Source organism: Phascolarctos cinereus, unplaced genomic scaffold (assembly GCF_003287225.1).
Source record: "Phascolarctos cinereus isolate Bilbo 61053 unplaced genomic scaffold, phaCin_HiC Scaffold_5;HRSCAF=322, whole genome shotgun sequence".
Classification (NCBI taxonomy): Eukaryota; Metazoa; Chordata; class Mammalia; order Diprotodontia; family Phascolarctidae; genus Phascolarctos; species Phascolarctos cinereus.
The window spans coordinates 423,064,370-423,090,345 of NW_027555958.1; the positions used below are offsets into that span (position 1 = coordinate 423,064,370).

Consider the following 25,976-nt stretch of genomic DNA (forward strand, 5'->3'; position numbering starts at 1 on the left):
AGCATGGCCAATGTGGAAATTTGTTTTACTGCACTGTTTGTTTATGAGGTTTTCTCCACCCCCTCCCTGGTTATTGTTATTACAGGCAGAATAATGAGAATAGAGAGATCACAAATCAATATATGTATTATTTTGTGAATGAGAGAAGATGCTACTTTGAGAGCTGAGCAGTTAGAGGGCCTGAAGATAGTGAATGGGCAGATGTTAGAGTGAAGGAGTCTCTTGGAGGGTCATCCTCAGACCAGAAAGCCCATTCAAAATTTTAGCCCAGCTGAAATATGGCTGGTGAGGGTGTGAGATGGGGATGTCAGTTTGCTGCTCCTATCTCCATAAGAAATGTTATGGCTAGGAGAGAATTGGAAGGATCCTTGCAGGAGTCCTCTTAAGAATACCTTGGCCACCATAGCTACTCTTCTCTTTTTGCTGAGTTTTACTCTAAAACTTTCTAGCAGGACTGAAGGTAGGAGAGGGATGCTGCTGTATTTATCTGGGGAGAGGACCTTCCCTTTATTTCCTTCTCTCCAGGTTATCCATTTGAGCTCTTGGAGTTTTCTGAGTTGGTTAACAGATGCTGGCTGTGCTTGAAGGGATAGCCTGCAGAGTCAAAGTTGAAGACTATTCTGCAAAATCACCTTCTGTTCCTGGAGCCCAGCTGTGACTCCAACTTGCTGGAAAGTCACTGCTGTTAGTGGTATTGCTATGCATATAACTACCCATCAATTTCCTCCCAAGAGTAGCAACTCTGAACAGGAGAACAGGGAATTTGTGGAAGACTTACCTGTGGGACAGATGTGTCTTTCACTTTCCAGTTATAACCCTAGCCAGTGGAATTATATGTAATGCCTGCTCAGCCAGGTAGTGCCATAAACCCAGTCAGGTGAACTCCCTTCTCTGTAACTGCCAGTCTCAGTACGATTAATGGGACTTACTTGCTTACACGCACAGGGGTGGTCTGCAGACACCATCCTAATTAGGCTGGTGTAAGCCTTCATTTAGATCAGTAGTGTCAAACTCAGAAAGGAGAGCCAATAATCTGTACGTAAACATCCCTGTGGGAAGTGTATTGGCTTAGTTTTAAAATGTAACATCTATGTTTTACTGAATTTTTATTTACTTTGTTAAGTATCTCCCAACTATGTTTAATCTGGTTCAAGGTGCAATTAGGAGTATTGTGGGCTGCATGTTTGACACATATGATCTAGTGATGATGTAACATTTGCTTATTCCCATAGCTGTTTTGTAAGATCTTTACTGGGGTTCCTCCGAATGCTAGAAACTTGAGTTTCCCCATTTAATTTTTGTTCTTTATCACCATTAACAAAAGTCCTTTTTTCTGTTGCTACCATGTAATTCTCATTGTTCTGGAGCTTCCTTGGTTCAAACCCAAGTCCTTCATGGGCCATAGAGCCCTCCTATGCTGGAATCTAGATTATGCCTAGTTCTTGGTAACTCCTCCAATTGTTCAGTGCGGGACATCTGGGCTATGCCATATACTAGAGAGATAGATATAATTTAACCCTTTATCCTAAATTAGGTGTGTGTGTGTGTGTGTGTGTGTGTGTGTGAGAGAGAGAGAGAGAGAGAGAGGAGAGAGAGAGAGAGAGAGAGAGAAACACTAAGACTGATACATTAAGGTTTAAACAACAGCTTTGTAAGTCTGTAAGGTAGGTAATATTAATATTAACTCCCATTTTCTTAGATGATACTCCATCTATAGGGAGGTAGTATAGTACAGTGGATAGAATGCTGAATTTTGGGTCACAGAACTTGAGTTCAAATCCCAACTCTGTGACTGGGAGCAAGTCAGCTAACCCCCTCTGGGCCTTAGTTTCCTCATCCACAAAATGACAGGGTTGGACTAGATGATCTCTAACTCTGTTCCAGTTCTAGACTTTGGCTAGATCCTGACACTAAGAAACAAATATAAACAGAGAATGGCAGGTGCCACTGTCATGGAGGGTGTCCTGTGCTGGATCGGGAGGAAAGAGGGGTTCTCTATAGATGGTAAGGTCCACTGTTTGCACCTGCTGATGATGTTATACTGATTGAATCAAGCCTGATATTATTACAGGATCACCTCAATGAGATACAAGACCATTCAAAAGCATCCAGACCAACAATCCACATAGAAAAACCAAATGGATGAAAAATGGCTGTCTCAGATTATGCCGTGCAGTTGGATGAGCAGCCCATTGAGCCAGTCCATCAGTTCTATCTTGAGCCTGCATTGCACTTCAAATTAATAATGAGCTAGATCTGAATTAGAGGAAGAGAGTAAGCTGGTTATATATGGGTAACCAATTGTATAGGGCATCCAGGTGGTGTAGTGTTTAGAGCCAGGAAGACTGGGTTCTTCCATATTGGAGACATTGAAACAAAGAATGGATGGGTGTTATATAGAGGGGATTCTTGATCAGGAACAGGTTGAACTAGATGATTTCTGACGCCCCTGTCAACTTTGAGATTCTGCAAACTCTGAACAATTTGATAAGGAAGAGAGATCAAGAGAATTCAAAGCAAAAAGGAGGTTTGGGAAATGATGAAATTTAGCAGGAGTAAAATGGAATACTTGGACATCCAGCGAATGTTAAGTCTGCTAGGAAGGATGGGAGGGGGCAGGAATGGAAAGTAGGTAGAGTGCAAAATGGAAGGTTTTAAAGAATGGAGTTAGGTAGTCAAAAATGGCATTCAAGGTAGCTGTCCCTTAGAAGAAGGACTGACTTGCTCAGCTTAGCTCTAGAAGGAAGAGCTAAGAATAATAGGGTAGAAGTCACAAAGAGGCAAATTTAACTTTAATGTAAGGAAAAATTCTTAACAATTATAGCTATCTCAAAGTGGAATGAGATAATTTAACCTCCCGGAAGCCTTCAAGCAAAAGTCAGATGATCATTTGAGAATAGAGGGCTGGGCCTGGAGTTAGGAATGTCTGAGTTCAAGTCTGACCTTAGACACTTACCAAGCTGTGTGACCCTGGGCAAGTCATTTAGCTTCTCTTTGCCTCAATTTCCTCATCTATAAAATGGAACAATAATAGTACCTATCTCCCAGGATTATTTTGGGGATCAAATGAGATAATAATTGTGAGGTGTTTGGTACAGTGCTTGGCATGTATTAAATGCTACTTAAAGGTTAGCTATTAGCTATCAAAGAGAATAGATTCTTGTTCAGGTATGTTTTGGTAGGTGGCCTCTGAGGTCTCTTCCAATTCTGAGATTTGGGATTTTAATCAGGGTTTTTCTTTTCCCTTGGATCATTGAGGAAAATATCACACAATCTCACTGTTTCTTCCTTACATTCTTTTTATAAAGAAAGTACATAATCTTTGGGATTTTTCTAAGAGAGGAAGGAACAAGCTTTTATTAACCCTAATATGTGCCAGGCACTGTGCTAAATGTTTTGCAAATAGTATCTCATTTGATTCTTGCAACAACCGTTAGAGATAGATTTATCATCATCATTTTACAATTGAGGTAACTGAGATAGGTTAAGTGATTTGCCCAGGGTCATGGAGCTACTAAGTATCTAAGGCTGGATTTGAACTCAGGTCTTCCTGACTCCAGGCCCAGCACTCTATCTTTTGTGCCACCTAGCTGACCCTAAGGGTTTTTAAATTGCTTATAGCTATGGAAAATATTGGAAGAAAGTGATCATGCCATTTTAAAATTCATGATAATTAAATATGGGAATGTGGGGGGTGTATACTTTAGGCATCAAAGTGGCACAGTGGATAGAGCACTTGGCTGTGATCCTAGGCAAATCACTTATTCTCTGCCTGCCTCAGTTTCCTCAAGTGTAAAATGGGGATAATACAATAGCACCTATCTCCAGTATAAAATTAGATAACATTTTTAAAGTGCTTAGCACAATGGCTGGCACACCGTAGATGCTTTAATAAATATTTACTCCCTTCTATCTTTAGGATAGCAGATTTCAAAGAAAAAAGAGGTATGATATCATATGCAAATACCTGCAAGGGGATAATGGATGAAGAACAACGGAAGACTTTAAAAAAAGGGAATGCACTGTGTGACCCTGGGCAAGTCACTTAATCTCGATTGCCTCCCACAAAAAGCAAACAACAACAATAACAACAACAGCAAAACAGAATGCAACCATGAATAGTTCCAATGAGGAAGAAAAGATGGATGGAGATATCTGAAAAGACCAATATTGCTTCATCAGGATTTCTCTGATCAGCTCAAATTAAAAAATGAACTGGGCAGACAGGGTAGGCATTCGGGATCAAGGAAGAAATCTGTGACAGACTCAGATTCAAAAAGACATGGGCAGAAAAAGGAGAAGTGGGGTGGAAGAGATGTGTTGAGGATGGAGCCTATGACCAAGTAAGAATATTTGAAAAATGGTAGGGGACTTTTAAGTATAGCGTTTAGAGGGCTAAAGCCCAGAATGAGCTGAGGCTTATGAAAAAAGCTAATAACTTCTTAAAGCACCATTCAAGACAAGCAGAAGAATCTGGGGGGGTTAGGTCAGCTGCTTGGGGCAGATGAATAACAAACAAGGAGAAAGTGAAACTTCTCAGCAGCATTTTGATTCCATCTTCTCAGTCAAGGTGAATGATCTTTAAACTAGAAAGGGTAGGACAAACATGGTTAAGAGAGAATTGGAGCCAAAGATAGAGGAGGAGATAGTAAGAAAATACCTAGCAACTCTAAATGAGTTCAGCTGCTCTGGCCCAAGTGAATTACAATACAGAGACCTGAAGGAAGGCATCAGTGAGATTGCCGAACCACTGCTGATGAACTCTGAGGAACTGTGCAGAACCAGGATTGTTTAAATCATTTTTCAGTCATGTCTGACTCTTCGTGACACCATTTGGGGTTTTCATGGCAGAGATACTAGAGTGGTTTGCCATTTCTTTCTCCAGCTCATTTTACAGATGAGGAAACTGAGGCAAATAGGGCTAAGAGAGACTAGTGCAGGGTCACACAGCTATTAAGTGTCTGAGGCCAATTTTGAACTCAGGAAGATGAGTCTCCCTGATTCCAGGTCCTACACCCTATCCACTTCACCACCTAGCTGCCTTGCAAAATCAAGGAGGTCACAGAAAATGTAAGACCAGAGATGACTATCTCAAAAAGGAGATACACAACTCTTGCATATATAAAATAATGAATGAGCACTTCAAAAAAGGAAGCAGTACTTCACTGAGTTAACATGGGATCTTAATGAGTTATGCCAGATTGACTTCACTTTCCTTTTTGATATGGCTACTATGGCAATCATTCAATAGCTCTAAATGAAGGGTTATTAACCTTTTAACATGTCATGAACCCCTTTGGCAGTCTGGTAGGACCTACAGAACCCTCTCAGAATAATGTTTTTAAATAATTAAAGGATATGCTATATTTTGGTTCAAGGTGATTTGGATAGCTAATATATATATATATGTATATATACATACATATGTATATATATGTGTATATATATACATATGTATGTATATATGTATGTGTGTGTGTGTATGTGTGTGTATATACATATTAGCTATCCAAATTCATGGATCCCTTGAACTTTATCCCTGGACTTCAGTGCTTAACATATTTCCTGACACAATACAAATGTTTAATAAGGGCTTATTGACTGACATTTATTTAGTACTTTAAGGTTGACAAAATTCTTGACAGCAACATTGTTTAGAAGGCAAGTAAATATTATTTCCTCTATTATATATAAGAAGATACTGAGACCAAGAGAGGGTAAATGACTCATGCATAATCATATAACTAGTAAGTGTCAGAGCCAAGATTCAAACCCATATCTTTCCACTCTGCTGTACTGTGCTGTATGTTGAGATTTCAGCAAAAGATTTGAAAAAAAATTTGACTTATTCATTTATGGTTTCTTTGAGAATATGATGGAGAAAGTAGACTGAATTGGATCAAAGGATTAAGCCCTGACATGAACTGATTGACGTCCAACTGACCTCAGGTCTCTATCTTTGATTGTTCTGTTGGCAGTTTTAAAGTGACTTGGCATGCTTAAATTGAGATTCCAGTTTAAGCTATAACCTGTTTCTACATCTCCTCCTAAGGTTATGCTTTATCTTTAATAAATGTTAGTTGAATTGAATGACAGATAACACAAAGTTGGAAGAGATAGCTAATACACTAGATGACAGAGTTGGGATCAAGAAAGGTTTAAACAGTCTGGAACAGAAGGCTGAAGCAGTAAGTTGAATTGTAAAAGGGATAAATATAACCCTCTCAACTTGGATTCAAAGAATTAGCTGCACAAACAAAGGATGGGGGATATATAACTACATAGCACTTTTTTGGGAGCATACCCAGAGGAGGTTGACCATTTTAGTCAAAGGATTTAAAGCTATGCCATGTGAAGGTTAGCTGATGTATTCTTGTCTGTCATGCGAGGGATTTGGACTAGACGTCTTTGAAGGTTCCTTCCAGCTTTAGAGCTATAGTCCTTTTTGAAAGAACGTAAGAGTACATAGGCTAATAAGCTTGATGGGTCAAGTGAAGGTTTTTTTAATGGGTGAGGGAGAATTAGATATGTGTTCAGTCAAGTCATATCAACAAGCATTTGGTAAGTACTTCCTATGAGCCAGACAGTGGGAAACCATAGATAGGGAGAGATCAAAGATGAGAGAGGATGATGTTTGAATGGGGTAAATGCCATTTCAATAGATATGGGTCCAATAAAACAAACAAAGGGGTTAGCCTTGACAAGAAGAAAGGCCACTGCTTTGTAATAAACTGGAACAACGGAGAAGAGAATGGAGGATGTCATTAAAGTGTTTTAAAGTATAAAATAGGGGAGAAGAGGAAATTCATGATGAATGGCTTCCATTTTTAAATGAAGTGTAAAGCAGTCTTCCTCTGATTTGGAGGACAGGAAGTTGTAGATGAATACAGAAGAGAAGGTGGGAACAACTGCTGGGGGGAGGGTGATAAGAAAGTTAATTGGAGAAGAAAAAAAAGGATTCCTGGGCTTCAGTGAGGGTGCAGTGAAGAACTGGAACTGGTGGATGGAAGTCATAAGGTGAATTTGAGTTCATTTTAAGGAAGAATTCCCTAATAAATGGTGGAATAAACTTCCTTGTAAGAAAGTATCAGTGGTGAGACTGGATAACCATTTGTTGAGAATGTTGTAGAAGGGGTGTTCCTAATTTCATGTCAGGATTTAGAATAGATGACTTCTCCAATCTCTTCCAGCTCCAAGATTCTTTGTATTTTTTCATAATTAGACAAGGGCTCCCTCCTATTCTCCATCTCCCTTTTCATTTCTTTTTTTCTCTTTTGGGAATTATAGGAAAAGGCAGAATTGTAAATAGAGGTTAATGGTTGGCTTTTGTTCACAAGAGGAACTATTCTAAGATTTATCTATATTTCAAAGGAAGATCAGAAATAGCCTCTTCTGGGAATTTTCAAATAAATTTTATGTGGTGGTTGGGAGTGGGGTGGGACATGTTTTGACTGCTATAAATAAGCTAGGGAACTTTAGAAAAATCATCATGCTCCTCTGGACCTCAGTTTGCTCATATTTAAAAGAAGGGCATAGGGCTATATTATCTTCAAGGCCTTTTCTAATTCTAAAATTCTGCCCAGAGGATATCATGGGCAGAAAAAGCAGACTTTCGTGGAAACAAAACTCTTCTATTGTATTTTGTTCTGATTCTAGTGGGATTGGCATCACTACAGAGGTTGGTCAAATGCTTCAAAACAACTATGGTGTCTGTCACCTCTAAGTCTAGCTATAGCTGAGATGAATAGACTCTCGGGAAATGTGTTCCGATTAGAAAGAGTGCTGTGCCTAGTCAGGACAATGGAAAACACCTATTCAACTTGCACTTCTTATTTGTAGGATGTTCCAATCATGATTGTGTCCTGCTGACCTTACCATCCTTAATCTCATAACTTATACTTCTCTGTCCCGTAATTGCCCTGTACTGTATGCCCTGCCCTCTCATTCATCTCTCAACTCTGTACCAACCCCAATTTACTTTTTGTCTTCTCAACTCAGTTGTAAGACTATAAATTGCCTATCCATTCTCCACTTGGTTGGAGAACATGGCTATGAGACCTGTTCTCATTTCCATGGCCTAATTTTCTTCTTTTATATAATCATAAAGATGTCTTGACTAAGCTAGAAAATGCAAACTACTGAACTGCTTCTTGAACCCTTTGGTGCCTCCAAGTATTAGAGCTAATACAATTGTGGGAAGCTCTAGGTCATGTTCAATTAGCACCGTGGTCAACATTTCCCTAGGGTCAAGTTTGGATAGGTTCATCAGTTGGCTTGAATATCACCCTCCCTTCACAGTCTCTCTCTCCATTTCAGGAGTTGTGGTGGCAATTGATTTACTTTTTTCACATCCCTTTCAGGTAAAGAATGGTCCAGAGAGTAGATGGATTGGAACAAAAATCTAACATTACTGTTTAATAAACCACCTGAAGTAAGACTCTCCTAATGAAGAATATTTGTGCCTATGTCCAAATGAGGATGAAACTTTGACAGTTAGCTCCTGTGACTCAATAACTGCTAAACTGCACGACCACATTACATTTTTCTTTAAACACAATCCAAATGAGAGGGGGATTGAGACAAAACATAAATATATGAAGTAAGTAGAGAACAATTTTAAGGCAAAATTCTATAGGAACAGATGTGTGATAATATTGTTCTGGCTATATAAGGCAGTGCTGAGTTTTAATAATGCTTGTTAAACACTGTGCACTTATGTTGGAAGAAAATGGTCCCAGCAAACAACTTGCCACATGGGCTATTTTATCTTCTTTCTTGAGCATGTTGTCAGCTACCACAGATTCAAAGGAGCATCTCAATGTTGGTTAATCCCAGATCTATGCATCCAGCCCTATTTTTTCTCTTAAGCTTCAGTGCTGCTAAAAATGAAATCATGTCTTCACACCCCAAGCCTTGCTTTCTTCTAAACTTCACAAGTACTGTGGAAGACACCACCATCCTCCCAGTACCTGAAGCTCACAACCCATGTGTCGTCCTAGACTCTTCACCCTCTCTCATGTCCCTCCCCCAAATCCGATCTGTTGGCAAAGCCTGTTGATTTTATGTTTGTCATGTCTCTGGTACATGCCTCCCTCTCTCCTCTGACATAGCCACCACCTTGGTTCAGATCCTCATCACCCCATACCTGGATTGCAAAGTCTGCTGGATGTTTTTTCTGCCACAAGTCTCTCCCCATTTGGGTCTACCATCCACTTAGTTGCTAAAGTGATCTTCCTCCTAAAGCACAAGTCTGCCCATGTCATTCCTCTATTCAATAAATTCCACTAGCTCCTTATTGCCTTTAGGCCCACATATAAAATCCTCTGTTTAGTATTTAAAGCCTTTCATCATCTCTTCCCCCATCCCACTTTTCTAGTGTCCTTTCACCTTATGTTTGCTCATGTGCCCTGAGATAAAGTGACACTGACCTCCTTGCTTCTTTTCAAACAAGACATATCTCCTGACTGGATGTTTTCACTGGTTGTTCCCCATGCCTGGAATTCTCCTCATCTTCATCTTTGCTTCCTGGCTTCCCCCTCTTCCTTCAAGTCCCAGCTAAAATCCAGCCTTCTGCAGGAAGCATTTCCCAATCAATCCCATTAATTCTAGTTTTTTCCCTCTATTGATTATCTCCAATTTTCCCTGTGACTTAATTGAACATAGTTTTTTTTTGGCATGTTGTTTTCCACATTAGATCATGAACTTCTTGAGTTTTTTGCCTTATTTTCATACCCCAGTGCTTAGTACAGTGCTTGACCCATAGTAGACTCTTAATAAATTGACTGATTTGTTTATTGATGATTGGCCAACTGTCCATAGGACAACTCCAACTGGATATCTTACAGGCATCTCAATGTGTCTGAAATGGAACTAATTCCATATTTTCCCCAAAGTTCATCCTTCTTCCAAACCTTCCTATTTCTGTTAAGGGGATCACCATCATTCCAATCACTAAGATTCACAACTCTAAACTCTTCCTTTCTTCTATACTCTCCCTCACTCCACCATAGCTAGTCTGTGGCCAAATATGGTTAATTCTGTCTTCCCAACCTCTTTTGTATTAGTCCCCTTTCCTCCACATTCACAGCTACCATCCTAGTTCACTTGTTCATCACCTCTTATCCAGGCTCCTAATTCAGTCCCTTGATTTTAGTCTCTTCTCTTATTAATCCACTTGTTCATAAAATTGATAAAAGAACCTTCCTAAATCACCAGTCTGACCATGCCACTTTCTTGCTCAAGAACTGTTAGTGGCTCCCTATTGACTCTTAGATAAAATACAAAATCTTCAGCTTGGCATTTGAAGGCCAACCTGGCTCTCTGCCTACTTACAGTTCCTAGGCTTTTTACTTTTCAGAGACTTTTACATCTCAGTTGGATATCCTGTTTGCGGTTCCCAAACTCAGCATTCCATCTCTCTCCTCCATATCTTTTCACATACTGCTTTACATTTCTGGAATCCACTTCCTCCAACCTCCCCTCTTAAAATTTCTAGCTTCCAAAAAAAATTTCTGGCTTCCTCCAAGCCCACCTCATGTGTCATCTCCTATGTGAAGCTTTTCCTCATCTCCTTAGTTGTGAGTGGTTTTTTCCTTTTTGAAATTATTGAACATATGTTTACCCAGTTATTGGTTGCATCTCCTAGTAGAATGTAAGCTCCTTGAGGGTGCGTACTGTTTTTCATATCGTCTTTTTATCCCCATTGCCTAATACAGTGCTTTGCATACAGTTGGTACTTACTAAATGCTTCTTGGATTAAATAGGATTTGGATTCCATACTGAAAAATTAGTGATTTCACAAATGTGAGCATTCACTTCACCAAAGAGACTCACACCCCTTTTCTTCCCTGCCTGTACCTTATAGGTGGTTCTATAAGGTTCTGTAATAAAAAAGGGTCACCAGATCCATGCCTTACACCTTTTTAGGTTGGTAAGATGGCATAGATTTTGAGACTCTAAGTTCTCCTTCACTCTGAATAGAAATTACATGAGCTCATTTTTGACCAAGGGGGCCATGGGAGCTTTATCACCAACCAGTTGTGAGACCAGATGAGCTATATACACTAGGGGACTAGGGAAGTTCTCCTGGTAGAGAAAAAAGGAACATTTTAGCTTTATTCTTATTCTGTTTCGTTCCTTATTCAAGGTTGGCGTAGTCAAGTGATGACCCCATTTGCTAAACCCTAGGTAAAATATTGACCATAAATGTTGACCACAGGTTCAAACCTATGAGTTCATTGATATGAAGAGCTCCTGTATAGAAACTTCCCCCCTTGACACAGATCAGCAACTCATCTATAACTTATAAGCCACGGGGTGCAGGGCACTGAGAGTTCAAGTGACTTGTCTATGACCATGTAGCTAGTATGTGTCAGAGGCAGGATTTGAACCCAAGTTTTCCTGGCTCCAAAGCCAGCCCTTCTTATGCTATTCACAGACTTCCTCTTGAACAAATTCTTAATTACTAATAATAGCATTACTACTTTATTGTGGAGGATTTCATTATTGGCATGCAGGGTTGGAAGTTGGCAATATTCACCTTTTGCCCTCTCTTACCTCCCCTTTAGTACTCATTTTACCCTCACAACTCATCAGTGCCCTAAGGGTGTCCTATGGATTACCCCCTCTAGGTTTCCCCTACCAGACTGTGCCCTATGCTTCATACCTCTTTGCCATCAAAGTCTCTTCTCTGATAGGATCTTTTTTTGGCTAGGCAACAGGGTTAAGTGACTTGCCCAGGGTCACACAGCTAATAAGTGTTATGTGTCTGAAGCCGTATTTGAACTCAGGTTCTCCTGAATCCAGGGCCGGTGCTCTATCCACTATGCCACCTAGCTGCCCCCTGATAGGATCTTATGAAATAATTTGCATAGGCTTATTAATAAGTAATGATCATAGGATCATAGATAGGGCTGGAAGGAACTGTGGAGGATATAGCCTAATCTCATTTTACAGTCAACAAAACCGAGGCACAGGAAAGGTAAATGTCTTACTTAAGACAGCAGAACTGGGTTTTGATCTCAGGTCCTCTGGACTGCAGATCCAATACTCTCTATTATCCTACACTGTCTTTTATGTGTTTTGATATATTATCCCCTCCAGGTATATTTGAATTTAGATAGGATGATCCTTTAACTTTGAAGAATAAAGTGCTAATGACTGGTTGGTTGTCCTTTGTTCTTGAAGAAGACCAAAATGATATCATTATGAGAGTCATGTTTCAGTGTGTCAGACCAATATGAGCTTGGAATGTTCTACCACAGGTAGGGCACAAATAGTCCATGTGAACATTTAGGGTGGATTCTCTAAATTTGTGCATCTTGCATTTCTTTTGAGCTATTTCAATTCTGCTTCCCTTATGGAGCACAGCACCTTTTCTGAGGAAGGCATGCCATGTGGAGTGGTCCTGTGCCAATGTCTCCCATGTTGCACAATCAATTCCAAAGACATGGAAGAGTTTTTGGGAATCAGGGATGTTCAAAGAAGTCATAGAATACGGAACTAGAAGAGACTCTAAATTATCCCATTGGCAGCCATCTACTAAGGCAGTCCCACAGTAGCAAGGATAATGAGATCTGGTTAGCATCCCAACTACAGGGTCCAAAGTCTTAGGAATACTTTTTTTTGCTAGGCAGGTGAACTCAGACAGCTCAAGGATGACCATCCACAGAGAGCAGATGCGTTCTGCCAAGTGTCATGTTTGCTCTTGGTCAATTTTCATGGCTATAAAGAGCCATGAAAAAAAAGAGTACATTTCCTTATTCTGTTTAAGTTTTTATTCAAGGTGGGCATAATGAGATGATGATTGTTGCTAATACTGACCACAATTATTCTAATACTGAGATTTTCAGAATTAACTTGTAGATAGGAATAGAACTAGAAGTAACATCAAGAGGCCCTAGGTTTGAGTTCTGGTTCTGATATGTATTAGCTGTGTGATTGTAGGCAAGTTACACAGAAGCAGCAGAGTACTTGCTTTGGAGTCAGATGACCTAGGTTCAAATCCCATCTCTGACATTTATTTACTTATGTGGTTTTGGGCAACTTAATTGAGTTTCTTGGGCCTCAGTTTCCTCACCTGTAAAATGGAGGTGGTTAAAATTTTTTTTGAGGTCTCTTCCACCTCTAGACTTATGGTCTTATAGGTAAATCATAACTCTTCTGAACCCCAGGTTCCTAATAGGATTGTTGTTATTTAGTCAATTAGTTGCTTCCAACTCTTTGTGACCCCATTTGGGGTTTCCTTGGCAAAGATATTGGAGTGGTTGGCCATTTCCTTCTCCAGCTCATTTTACAGATGAGGAACTGAGGCCAACAGGGTAAAGTAACTTGTCCAGGGTCACACAGTTAGTAAGGGAGGCCACATTTGAACTCGGGTTTTCTCGACTCCAGGTCTAGAATTCTACCCAATGTGCCACCTGGTGCCCCAGGCATAAAATACACAAAGATAAAAAAAACAAGTCTCTCTATTTTCAAGAATCTTATGCTCTACTAAGAGGATATAACTTGCACACAGATATTTTCAGAGGGATGAGAGCATAAGGGACAAGGTGGAGAAGGAAAGGCATCATGTAGGAGGTGACACTCACTTGAGCTTCACAGGAAGCTAGGGATTCTAAGAGGTGGGAGTGAAAACAGAATGCCTTCCAAGGTTGGAGGACATGGAGATAGGAGATGGTTTGTTCAATTCATCTAACAGCTAATAGACCCCTTTGGATGGAAAATAGAATGTATGCAGGGGAATAATGTAAAATAAATCTGGAAAGGTAGAAACCAGAAAGTCTAGAAATTCCAAAAAGGTAGGCATGAAGGACTAGCATTTATATGGCACTTTAAGTTTGAAAAATGCTTCATATGTATCACCTTTAATCTTCACAGCAACCCTGAGAGGCAGTTGCTTTATTATCCCTATTTTACAGATGAGGAAATTAGGAAATTGAGGCTAAGTGATTTGGCCAGAGTTACATAGCTAGTGTCTGAGGCAGAATTTGAACTAAGGTCTACCTAACTTCAAGTCCAGCACTCTCTCCACTGTAGCACCTAGCCACCTCTCCAGCCTGAGGAGTTTGTAGCTCATCCTAGAGGCAATAGGGAACCATTGAAGATTCTTGAGTTGAGGAAAGACATAGTTTCATCAATGTTTTGCAAATATTAATTTAGTAGCTTGGTAGAGGATGAGTTAGAGAGCATTGACTGGTAGCAGTGAGACCAAAAAGACTGTTAAAATATCCTGAAGAGGAGGATCTGAGCTAGGTCAGTTGACTATGTGAGTAGAGAGAAGGGGATAGCTCTATGAGATGGTTAAAGATAAATATGTTCACGCACGTTGTTTTGTGACAATTGGATTCATGGACTTTTTTTTCCCTAGGTTCACCACTTCTCCCACTCAGCCATATAAGTTAGAACTTTGACCTGGGTTCAAATTCTTTTTTTGCTACTTTGTACGTCTTCCTTTGGTATGCCTTACTCAATTTCCTCCATGTAAACTCAGGGAGTTGGGATAGGTGATCAATCTCTTAGGTTCTCCTGTACAGCTCTAAGTTTATGATGCTATAACAGTTGATGATCTTATTTGGGCTCAGAAATATTGAGGTAGGGATTCACTGGCAGTCTGGCTTGATGAGAGTCTTTCCAAGACTTACACATGGCTTCATGGTACATAGAGACTGAGCCTAGGGTCAGGAAGATTTGAATTCATATCTGGCCTCAGTCAGTGCCATTCTGGGTAAGTCACTTAACTTTAGTTTCATCAACTGTAAAATAGGAAAAAAATAATAGCACCCAATTGTTGCGAGGATCAAATGAGAAAATACTTTTGAAGCACTTTATCAACCTTAAGGTGTTACATGAATGCTAGCTATTATTGTCTGGGTTTTGGGATCACAGAATGTTTGCACAAGAGACATTTCTTTTTAGTCCAACTCTATTATTTTATAGGTAAAGTAAAAGAAAATCAAAGAAGCTAAGGACAAACAACTAGTTAGAAGTAGAAGCCATCTGGTTTACAGTAGAACTCAGCCCTGGTTTTACCAGGGGAGCTCTATCACCAATTGGTCTATACAGCTCATCAGTCACATAGCTAGTTGGTGGGAGAGCTCCTTTGGTTAGACCACAACTAGAATATTGCCCACCATTTTGAAAAGAACTAGAGAGCTGTCCATAAAAAGATAACCAAGATGGTAAAGGCCTTGAGATCATGCCATCTAAGGATGGAGGAAGGATTAGGGGGTTGTTAGCTTACAGAAGAAAAGACTTAGAGATGACATAACTATCTTCAAGTAATTGAAGTACTTGGAAATCCCTCAGTTTAGCATTTAAAGCCCTCCACAATCTGACTCCACCTAGATTTCTAGACTCATTTTATATTATTCCCCTCTTTGTACTCTAATTTCCAGGCAAATTGATATGTTGCATTCCATCTCCTACCCCAGTGTCTTTGCATGGTCTATTCCACATGCCCAGAATTCACTGTCTGCTCACCATCAACACTTAGGATGCCTAGCTTCCTTCAAGGCTCAGCTTAGCTCACATCCAGTACACCTGTCACAGAATGTCTTTCCTGATCCCCTGGGTGTCTTTGTCTTTCTTCCCATTGTCATGTATATACTTATCTGTTGTATCCCCCTGGGAGAGTGTAAGCTCAGTGAAGGGAGAGACTGTTATTCATTTTGTCTTTGTGCCTTGGACCTTAGCACAGTGCCTTGCAATTAACAAATGCTTGTTGGATTGACCACCACATGGAAGCCTGATTGGTCCCAGAGGACTTCACAAGGAGCCAGAATGAGTGAAAACTAAGGAAAAATTTCCTGAAAATTAGGGCTTTCCACAAATGGGACAGAAGTCATGGCATCCAATCAATGGAAGCCTTCAAGCAAAGACTGGATGACTACTTGTCTGGTAGGCTGGAGAGGGATTTTTTGTTCTGGAATATTTTGGACTAATTGATTCTGTGATCCCCTTCAGTGCTTAGCACGATGCCTGGCACATAGTAGGTGCTTAATACAGACTTGTTGACTTGACTTGAGGGTTTGTGATTCTGCAAAAGCTAAATTTGGAATCTTGACTTTTGAGGGGAGGATTCTGTAATTTTCCTACCATATCATACTTGCTTCTATGCAAGTGTGCAGATAAAAGATAAGGGTCTAATTCAGTGACTGCAGCTGAGAATTATGCTATATGTGCAAAAATTAAGATGGATTTCAGTAACTATAAAACCCTAATCTCAGAAATTCCCAAAGATAAGTCTTAGCAGTACTTAATGGGAGAGAAATAACCCTGACCTTAAATATCTAGTTGACACAACAGAATTGGATATGGCAGCTTAGTTACTACCTACCCTGTACTATATTAAACAAATTGCTTTTTTTGGACTTCAACTTACTACTCTAGAAAATGAGATTTATGATCACTAATGATTTGTAGGGGTTAACCTGTGCTAAAAACCATTGAGATTTTGAGAGCATTTAGGTGGCAGAAATATACTCGTATAGCTTACCTTACAAGACCTAAAGTGCCACACAAATATGTTATTTTTATCATAATAATGAATACCTGGGGGGGGTCATCTGTATTTGACCTTATTTTCTTAGGAAATACTAGATATCATAGGAGGAGATTAATTTACCTTATCTTTTTCAAATAGAATCAATGACTGGAAAAAGATAGCTAGGGCCAGGATATTTTCCTTCTACATGCTGACCCAGGCCAAAAACGAAACTGAATCTATTGGTCTGTTTTTTTTTAAACTACTTGAATGCTGATTGGGGCTAGAGCCCCACGTTCTCATTATCTGGCAGATATCAGCATCCCACCTAGTATAGTATATTACAGATATGTTTCTCTTTGTGCAGTAAAATTTATCCCTGAGAAGTTGTATGTAAATAGAATTTTTATGGGTAGAATCATTTGGCATATGTCAGAGAAGCACGTTATTCAAAGGGACCTTGAGGTCAAGTTTCTTTTGTGGTGTGAATAGCTACCTTTTAATTTGGATCCATTTGGAAAGTTAAGGTATCCCTATACTAACCAAAGCAAATATATCAATGACATATCCTGCCTTGTTCCTCAGAACCAGTCCTAAGCAACATTGTGAAGGATGGAAAGTTTGTTTTGGGGCATCTTCTGATTAAAAAGTGGGAGAGTTGGGACTTGAACCTCAGGTCTTCTTGCTTCAGAGTCACTGCCATGTTTCTGATACATTATGTTTGTACGTATCATAAAATATATGGCAACATTGCTAATTCAAGGGTGTTGTTTTTTTCCAGTTGTTTCTGATACTTCGTGATGCAGTTTAGGGTTTTCTTGACAAAGATACTTGAGTGGTTTGCCATTTCCTTCTCTAGCTCATTTTTCAGATGAGGAAACTGAAGCCAACAGGGTTAAGTGACTTGCCTAAGGTCGTACAGCTAGTATGTGTGTGAGGCTGGATTTGAACTCATGTCTTCCTGATTCCAGGCCCAGGACTCTATCACTGTGCCACCTAGCTGCCCCAAGGGCAGGCACTCTTGAAATGCTTATTTCCTTCCATTCCCTTCAAGAGGAAAAGTTGTTCTCATGCTTGGCTTGGGATTCACTTCCACTTTGGAGGAGCCACTAGTGAACTGGAGCAAAATAAGTGTCATATTTACATAGCCTACAGATCTTCTGTTGCCTGACATAGTGGAGTATAATCCAGAAGAGAGAGGGTGAGAGAGAGAGAGACAGAGAGACAGAGAGAGAGAGAGAAAAAAAGAGAAAGAAGTAAATTTTGCAGGTATGAAAGTTTCACCAACCACACAGGCTTCAGTAATTTAAATTATTTGGGAAGGTTTCCTCTCTTTCTTATATAATAATAATAATAATTATTATTATTATAATAAACATTTACATAGCAATTACTATGTTCCAGGCACTCTACAAATAGTACCTCTTTTGGTCCTCACATCAACCCTAGAAGGTATGTATTATTATTATTCCCATTTTACAGTTGAGGAAACTGAGGCAAACTAAAGATAAGTGACTTTGTCAGTCACACAGCTTATGTGTGATTGAAGGCTTGATTTGAACTCAGCTCTTCCTGACTCTAAACCCAATGCTCTATTTACCATGCCACTAATCTGCCTGTATTATTTTCTCTCCATTCTCATCAACAAATACACATATGTGGACATGATGAATTCTTGTTCTAGACCACCTAGGCTGCCTATAGATGGGTCAGATGATGCATAGCAATTATATCACTCCAATGAAAAAGGCAGCAAAACTAGTTGCTCCTTCAAAAAGAACTCAATCAATTCAGTCAAAATGGTCACCGCATGGGTGCAACAAAGGAGGGAGATTGGGAAAGGTAGGGTTTCTGGGGGAGATGGACTGTCTCGTTTAAAGAATAGATCACCTCAATTTCCTAGCTTTAGTCTGTGAAACCATGTGTTAGAAAGAATGCTGGAAGCAAAATTGGAGAAACTTGATTTCTCTTGCAGGTTGGCCACTTACTAGATGTGAGAGCCTGAAGTCAGACCGCTACCTCCTTCACTTCTCTGGGCTCACTGTTTCTTCTATAAAATGAGAGAATTGTATGAAGTGGTTTAGAAGATTCTTTTGAGCTCTAAATCTCATGATAGACTGAATTCAAGTGTGGAACAGAATGGAAGTGTTTCAGGACAGTACAGTGGCAGGAGCAATAGATTTGGAGACTGAGGATAAAGGTTAAAACCCCACATCTGTCACCTGCTTTGTTCTTGGGCAAGTCACTCAATCTAATTTAACTTCAGTTTCCTCACTAGTAATGGACTAACTGGCCTTTAAGGTCCCTTTAAGGTCTAATGAGTTAGATTTTCTAGATCTAAAATCCTATGATATTTGATGGTATTACCTCATAAAAAGGGAGTAACTTTCTTTTTCTCACTGCCACATTTTTAAGCTTAGCATTAAAAGAAAGAAATTAAATACACAAATAAGATTTATACTGAATCATCTTCAGAGAGCTTTATTATCAATCACAAAAAGAGAAGGCATTGTGATCATCATCTATTGGGCCTTTAGAATAGAGCAAATGTATGGGGAAATAAGGTGACTTACCCAAGGTGACTCAGAATTTACATTGGCACCAGGTAAGGCAAAACAATTACTTCAGTGAAATTGCTTCTATTGAGTGGCATCTTAACTATTCCGGTTGAGATGTCTGGCAAACATTTCCTAAGGGCTATTTATTCTTTACTGTCGAAGAAAAACAACCTGCAAAGCCTGGAAGGGTCACTTGTCCTCTCTCCAGTCTCTTTAATGGCTGTCCTAAGGGTCCCAAACTATTTCAGAATACCTTCAAATTGTCATATGCGGCTTACTGGAAACTTTACTTAGTAAAATATTCATGTAGATTGGTGCAAATATTTTCAACAGTGTTTTCTTAGCAGCCCAGGGGGAGGTCTGAAGTGGCAAAGAGGCAATGAAAAATAACAATAAAAAAAGAGTTAATATTTGCATAGTTTTTTTTAAAGTTTTCAAAAACACTTGCAATAAATTATCCTCACAACAACTCTGTGAGGTTGGTGCTATTATGACCCCCACCCCATTTTACAGGTGAGGGAAGTGAAGCTAGGAGTGGTTAAGTGCCTTGCCTGGGGTCATATAGCTGGTGAACACTTGAACTGGATTTCAAATCCATGCCTTCCTGACTCCGGGTCCAGCTCATTCTACCTGCTACACTATGCTGAAAGCATTGTTTTCATGAGGGGTTACTGTCACTTGGGAATCAGTGTGTCATTTGGAAAGATCCTGAAGTTAGGATATCTGGTTTCAAATCTCTACCCTGACACTAGCTCTGTGATCATCATACAATCTTCCTGAGCCTCAGTTTTCTCATCTCTAAAATGGTGATATTTTTGTCTGCTATCTCAAATGATTGTTATAGGGGAAACCACTTTTCAAACTTTAAAATCATTATTGAAATCTGAACTCCCATTCCAATAAGAGTATGGGCCAGGTTGGTTATCACATCTGGGCACACCTAGTTCACCCGAGCAAACTATGCTGCTGATGTCACTGTGGAGGGTAGGGACAGCAGTGAAAGACCAGAGTAGAAGAGATTTGGGTTTATGTGGTAGGGAGGTAGGGAAATGTGACAGGAGACAGAAAGAGAGAGGGCCTGCAATGCAAGCTACCATTTTGTTTTCTTCACATTGGTACTCCGAACAGACTTTGGTAGACAAGGGGCCATGGCAGTGGCAATTAGCTTGGAGAGCTTCCATGTGAGACCTCATAATCTACCAGCTGGAGACCCCGGTCTCTGCAGTGGAGGGTGTCAAATGTATCTACAGACAATAATATTCCTGTTTCTAGCTTAATTCATTTGCTGTTACTTATATCTACTTGCTTATAATTCATGTAAGCTTCAAAATGCACTAACCAACTTTTTCCTTCCTCCATTCCCTACCACATTCCCTTACCTCCTGCTCCCTTGATGACCTATTAGTTCTTTCAGTCCCCCAAACTGTTCTCCCTCCCTTGTTTCAAATCCATTCCTCTAATTTTATCTTTCCTTTGGGTGGTTGGACTCCTGGTGGTGTTCACATTAACTACATATCCTTGAAAAACTCAACCCTCAAATAAAGGAGACTGAAAACTTTGCCATACCTTTATTTCTTCCCATTTCAACGCAACCTCCCAATGTTACTCTTCTATTTGATTTTTTACCAGCCACTCTGAAGTCTGGCATTGCCATATGGCAAATGCAAGTTTCTGAGCAATGATCACAATGCCTGGCACATAGCAGATGCTCAATAAATGCTTATTGATTTGAATAAAAGTAAATTAAGGAAATTTCTAGCTGAAGTAGAAGCTACTTGAGAATTTGGGCTATTTTCTATCTACCCTGCAGACTGGACCCTCAGTGAAGGTTTTCATGGGAAAGATTTGCACTTCAATCAGTTCAACAAGCATTTAAAAATCTCCTACTATGAGACAGACATTATGAGCCAATGAAATAGTCTCTATTCACAAAAAGCTTACATTCTGGTAGAAGAGAGAGGAATTACATTTTGGGCTTTTTGTCCCCCTGAAGTCTGAAAATGAAAGCTCCCATGTGAGCTACACAAGGTATCCCAAAAATCTATGCAATTTAAAACTTTAATAGCAGATAACATCTCAACAAGTCGAGAAATATTTCAAAATAAAGCTACTCCCAATTTCCTTCCATTCTTACTATCTCTCTTTTTTTTCCCCCTGTATCCCAGCCCAGCCCACCTCCTGTTTTGTTATTGCTTCCTCTTCTCCCTTTGCCCAGGCCTCACCCATTCCCCTTACCTGGGTAGTCAATATTTGTCACTATTAAGTAGACTGCCAAGTCCACTAACAGACAGTCACAGTTCCAGGGGTTTCCTTGCAAATGCAGAGTCTTGAGATTAAACAGGTGGTGGATGGTCTGGGCATCCAGGAATTCCAAAGCCGTGTTGCTCAGATCCAGGTGTCTCAGGGCGGTGTTGTTGGCAAAGGTGTATTTATTGATCTCTGTGAGGTGGGGGTTGTTGGAAATATTTAGGATCACCAGATTGTGGAGCATGCTGAAACCGTATGGGGAGATCTGACTGATGTTGTTGAAACTGAGGTCAAGGTAGATGAGTTTGTAGACTCCGATGAAGGTGTAATCCATGATCTCTGTGATTTGGTTGAATGTACAATCTAGGTAGACGAGGTCATTGAGGAGACCTAGGTTTATGGCTGGCAAGAAGGTGATATTATTTCCTTTCAGGACGAGTTGCCGAGTGGTCATTGGCATATTAAGGGGATACTCCATCAGGCCAGAGCAAATCACCTCTAGTAACTTGCAGGTACATTTTTTCGGACAAACTTCATCCCCAGCAACCAATGTCATGCCGCAGGAGAACAGCAACCACCAGGGCCAACGGCCTGTCGTAAGGGACATAATAAGGTGTTGTGGCTACCTTTGTCCCACCTTGCTGTCTGAGCAGAATGCAGGCGTGTGTGTGTGTGTGTGTGTGTGTGTGTGTGTGTGTGTGTGTGTGTCTGTCTGTGGGGGGGGGGGGGCAGGGAGGATGGTGAGGTGAGAAGGGTAAAGGGAGGGAGGCGAGTGGGGAGAGTGAGCTGGAAAGGACTATAACATTCTATCTTTGTGCAAGCAATTTTTCCATTACAGGACAACAGAGCAGAAGTTGAGATGTGAGGCCTGATGCTGCACAGTCCTCTGTTTGGGAGCCCTTCAGATCACTCACACAGCCACCTGGCACTTAGCCCACTTGGCTGCTTGAGCATTATTCACCCTTTCTCTAAGTTTGCAAGTGAAGGGGAGCCAGGGCAGAGCCACATGCCACTGTGGTTGCCAGGTGACACCTTCATGATGTCAGCAGCTGCAAAACAGAGCTTGGCTATGGGAAAAAGAATTCTCCCCTGTGCAGCTGGGGTTCTCGGCCTGGGGGTGGTGTCTACTTAGGTAAGCTGTGTGGGTGCAAGGCTCTGTAGTTGTTTGGGACTCTTCGGGAAAGGTGTCTGCAATGGGGATCCCTATGCTGTGCCTCTATCTGTGGGTGTGTGGAAGAGTTTATATGTGATGGTGTTCTGTGTGTAGGTATGCAGAAAAAAAATTAGGCAGGACTTCAGAAGTCCATAGAACAGGGAGATACTTTTTCAGGGTTAGGGTTCTAATGGGTACCAATGTTAAGATGCAGTATATAGAAGAGACTGGGGGAATAAGTCCTGGGTTGTGTGAGAGCAAGAGAGAAAGCCGGTGCTAAAGATAAATGTCATAAATGGCAGTGTTATATAACTATGAGCTATTATTACTAATATTAAATAATTTTAGGTGCATGTAAATCTCTGTGTAGAATATGGATGTTTGTGATAACTTTCAATACTTATGAAATTATTTTTTAAATACATCTTCCTCTTTTTCATAATGACTAGTTGGATAAGATGCTTTCCAAGGAGCATCTTTTTCTAGCTCTATCATTTGTGATTCAATGGTAATAATCATAAGGATAACAATAATTATTAAAACTTACTCTGCCACAAAATCCTACTTTATGGTTAACAGAGTTTTAAACCCAAATGACTTCATTACAGCTTCACAAAACAATAGTAACAACACATTGTGGGGCAGGAAGGCAAGATATTTTTAATCTTCATTTTAACAATTAGGGAAGCTGATGATCAGAAAGCTTCAGTGACTTACTCAGAGTCACACAGTAAGCGGCAGAGCTGGGGCCAGACCCCAGATCTCCTGTGCTCTCTCTACAGCACTGCCACAAGCATAATTGGCTTCAGAAAGCCCTTTTCCCACCAAAAATGGATAAACTGGATTGGGATTGATGTAAATGTGCATTTTAAAAGGAACCTTCCTTTTACCAAAGAATTCTCCCAGGGGTACTTTAAAAAGTGAGCTCTTTAATGCACTGAAGGGAGTCAGCTAGGTGGCTCAGTAGATAGAGTGCTTGACTTGGAGCCAAAAAGACCTGAATTTAAATCTGACTTTAAATATTTACTAGCCATGTGACCTTGAGCATATTCTTTGTGACTTGGTTTCCTCATCTGTAAAATGGGGACAATAATAACACCTATCTCTCAGGGTTATTGTTGTGAGGGTAATATGAGATAATATTTTTAAAGTGCCTTGCAAACCTTAAAGAGCCATATAAATTCTAGTTATTATTATTATTATCATTATTATTATAGACGGTGTTGTATTTGATCAAGAAGGGAATAAAGGAGGAAAAGGTTGCCATCTGAATGAGAAAGGGGCAGAGAAACTGAAAGCTAAAGAGATAAAAGAGATCAATCCCCTCTGACATGAATACACAAACCCAGGGGAAAAGGGGATGTGGTTTACAAAAGTCTGACTTTTGAACAATTTGTTGGAAACACATTTATAACAATAGTGTAAGTGTAAACAATAAATACACATACATAGGTGTGAAGGATCTCTGTGATACCTGGGTTATCTTAGGGAGACAAGAAAGAGCAAAGGCAGGCGGATATGTTGTTAGTCAGTTGTATTCATCCATGAAGCTGTTTTTTTTTTTAAACTAAGCACTCACTGGGTTCTTGATGCTGAGTTAGGAGAGATATGAGAGACTCAGGGGAGTATTATCAAACTGAAAGTGACCTTATTGAAGCAGATAGCCCAGATGCTTAAAGTAATGGCCCTAATGAAAGGTGTGCACATATTGTTCCTATGCCCAATGCTTTCTTCTCCATCATTTCCAGAGCTCAACTATCTGACAGTCACTTTAGGTAATAGTCCCCCTGATTCAAAAAGGCAGTGTATTGCCATGGAAAGAGCATTCAATTTTGAATCCCAAGACCTGAGTTAAAATCCTGCCTTTGCTACTGAGAAGCTGAGTGTCTTTTTGAGGTGAGACTTTCAGCCTCCTGTGCCTTATCTATAAGGTGAGGTGATGAGACTAGATGGTATGTAAGGTCTCTTCCTCCTCTAAATCTGTAATCCTATGAACCGGAAAAAAGTCCAATAGTTCACATTTTAGAGGACTTCATAACCGGCTTTGTGCCTAACAACCCAGGGTAGGGAGTGGGAGTAGTTAGTGCAGGGGTTTCTTTCATATAATAGATGTGGAAACTGAAGTTCACAGATTCTGGTTTGCTGAAGGTCACATGGCTAGCAAACCCATTATAGAATTTTAAGGCTGGAAGGGACCTCAGAGATCTTTTAATTCAATAAGCATTTCCTTTGTCATGCCTCTTCCCCCTTCCTTCACTTCCTTCCTCCCTTCCTTAATTCCTTCCTCCCTCCCTCTCTCCCTTATTTTCTTCCTTCCTTCCTTCCTTCCTTCCTTCCTTCCTTCCTTCCTTCCTTCCTTCCTTCCTTCCTTCCTTCCTTCCTTCGTTCCTTCCTCCCTTCCTCCCTCCTTTCTCTTTCCTTCCTTCCTTCCTCCTTCCCTTCCTTTCTTTCCTCCCTTCCGCTCTCTCTTCCTTCCTTCCTTCCTACATTCTACAGGGGGAAGAGTGCAGTTTAACCTGTATTTGAGCAGGAGTCCCCTTGCCAAGTGGTCAGGTTTGGATTTAACCTAACTAGACTTATTTCCAGTAGATGACCTTCCCTTCCTAAAATGTGATTATTGGCCTGGGCTTGTGACTTCACTGGCGTAGGGAACTCCCAGTAGAAAACGCCTTTGGCTGGTGCAGATCAGTGCCTGTTCTGCAGCTGAGAGTTCCACAGAGCAGTCTGGGGGCAGTGAGAGGTTAAGTGACTTCACCAGTACCATATGGCTAATTAGCCAGTATTTGGCAAAGGTGGAACTCAAACCCAGGTCTTCATGACTCTGAGGTCATCTTTTTATGCATTATGCCAACTGCCTCTATACTAATAATAAAAGTGCTGCTGCTTCTTTGTTAATGCTGCTTAGCAAAGCTTATATAACTTGATCTGGGACACCTTGAGAAAAAAAAATCATTTTTCAAAATTACGTCTGTCTGCAGTGGTTGAAGAGCCTGTTGGCTGGAAGGGTTTGTATAACCAGTAACTACATGATGCAGTGTATAGAGTGCTGGGCCTTGGTTCAGGGCTGAGTTCAAATCCAGCTTCAGATACTTAATAGATGTAGGTTCCTGGGCAAGTCACTTAACCTCTGTCTGTTTTGCTTTCCCTATCAGTACAAATGAGGATAACAATGGTACCCACCTCCCAGGGTTATTGTGAAGATAAAATGAGGTAATGCTTGTAAAGTACCTTGCAAACCTTAAAGTGCTATATAAATGTTAATTGTCATTAACCAGTGGTAACTTGGTCCAATAATGCTCATGTGTAAGGACATAACAGAGGGTGCTGATTTTACAGTTGGAATACCTGGGATTGAGTGACAGCTAGCCATCTCCTGACTACCTATGCGACCTTGACAAAGAACCTTAAGCCCTCAGGGCCTCAGTTTCCTCATCTGTGAAATGAAGGGATTGGCAGCATGGTATAGTGGAAATATTGTTGGCTCTAGAGAAGAAGAGCTTGACTGTCTGAGGTGTCTATGGATGGTGACCCAGGC

General features: G+C 40.3%; 1 protein-coding gene across 1 annotated transcript in view; it reads right to left on the reverse strand.

The window, feature by feature from the left end:
- Nucleotides 1-21,895, reverse strand: part of LRRC52 (leucine rich repeat containing 52) — a 54,802-nt gene extending 32,907 nt beyond the window's left edge. The window contains exon 1 of the mRNA XM_020979007.1: nt 21,277-21,895. Coding sequence (XP_020834666.1) covers nt 21,277-21,895 — 619 coding nt within the window. The remainder of the gene's footprint in view (nt 1-21,276) is intronic.
- Between the last annotated feature and the right edge of the window lie 4,081 nt (nt 21,896-25,976).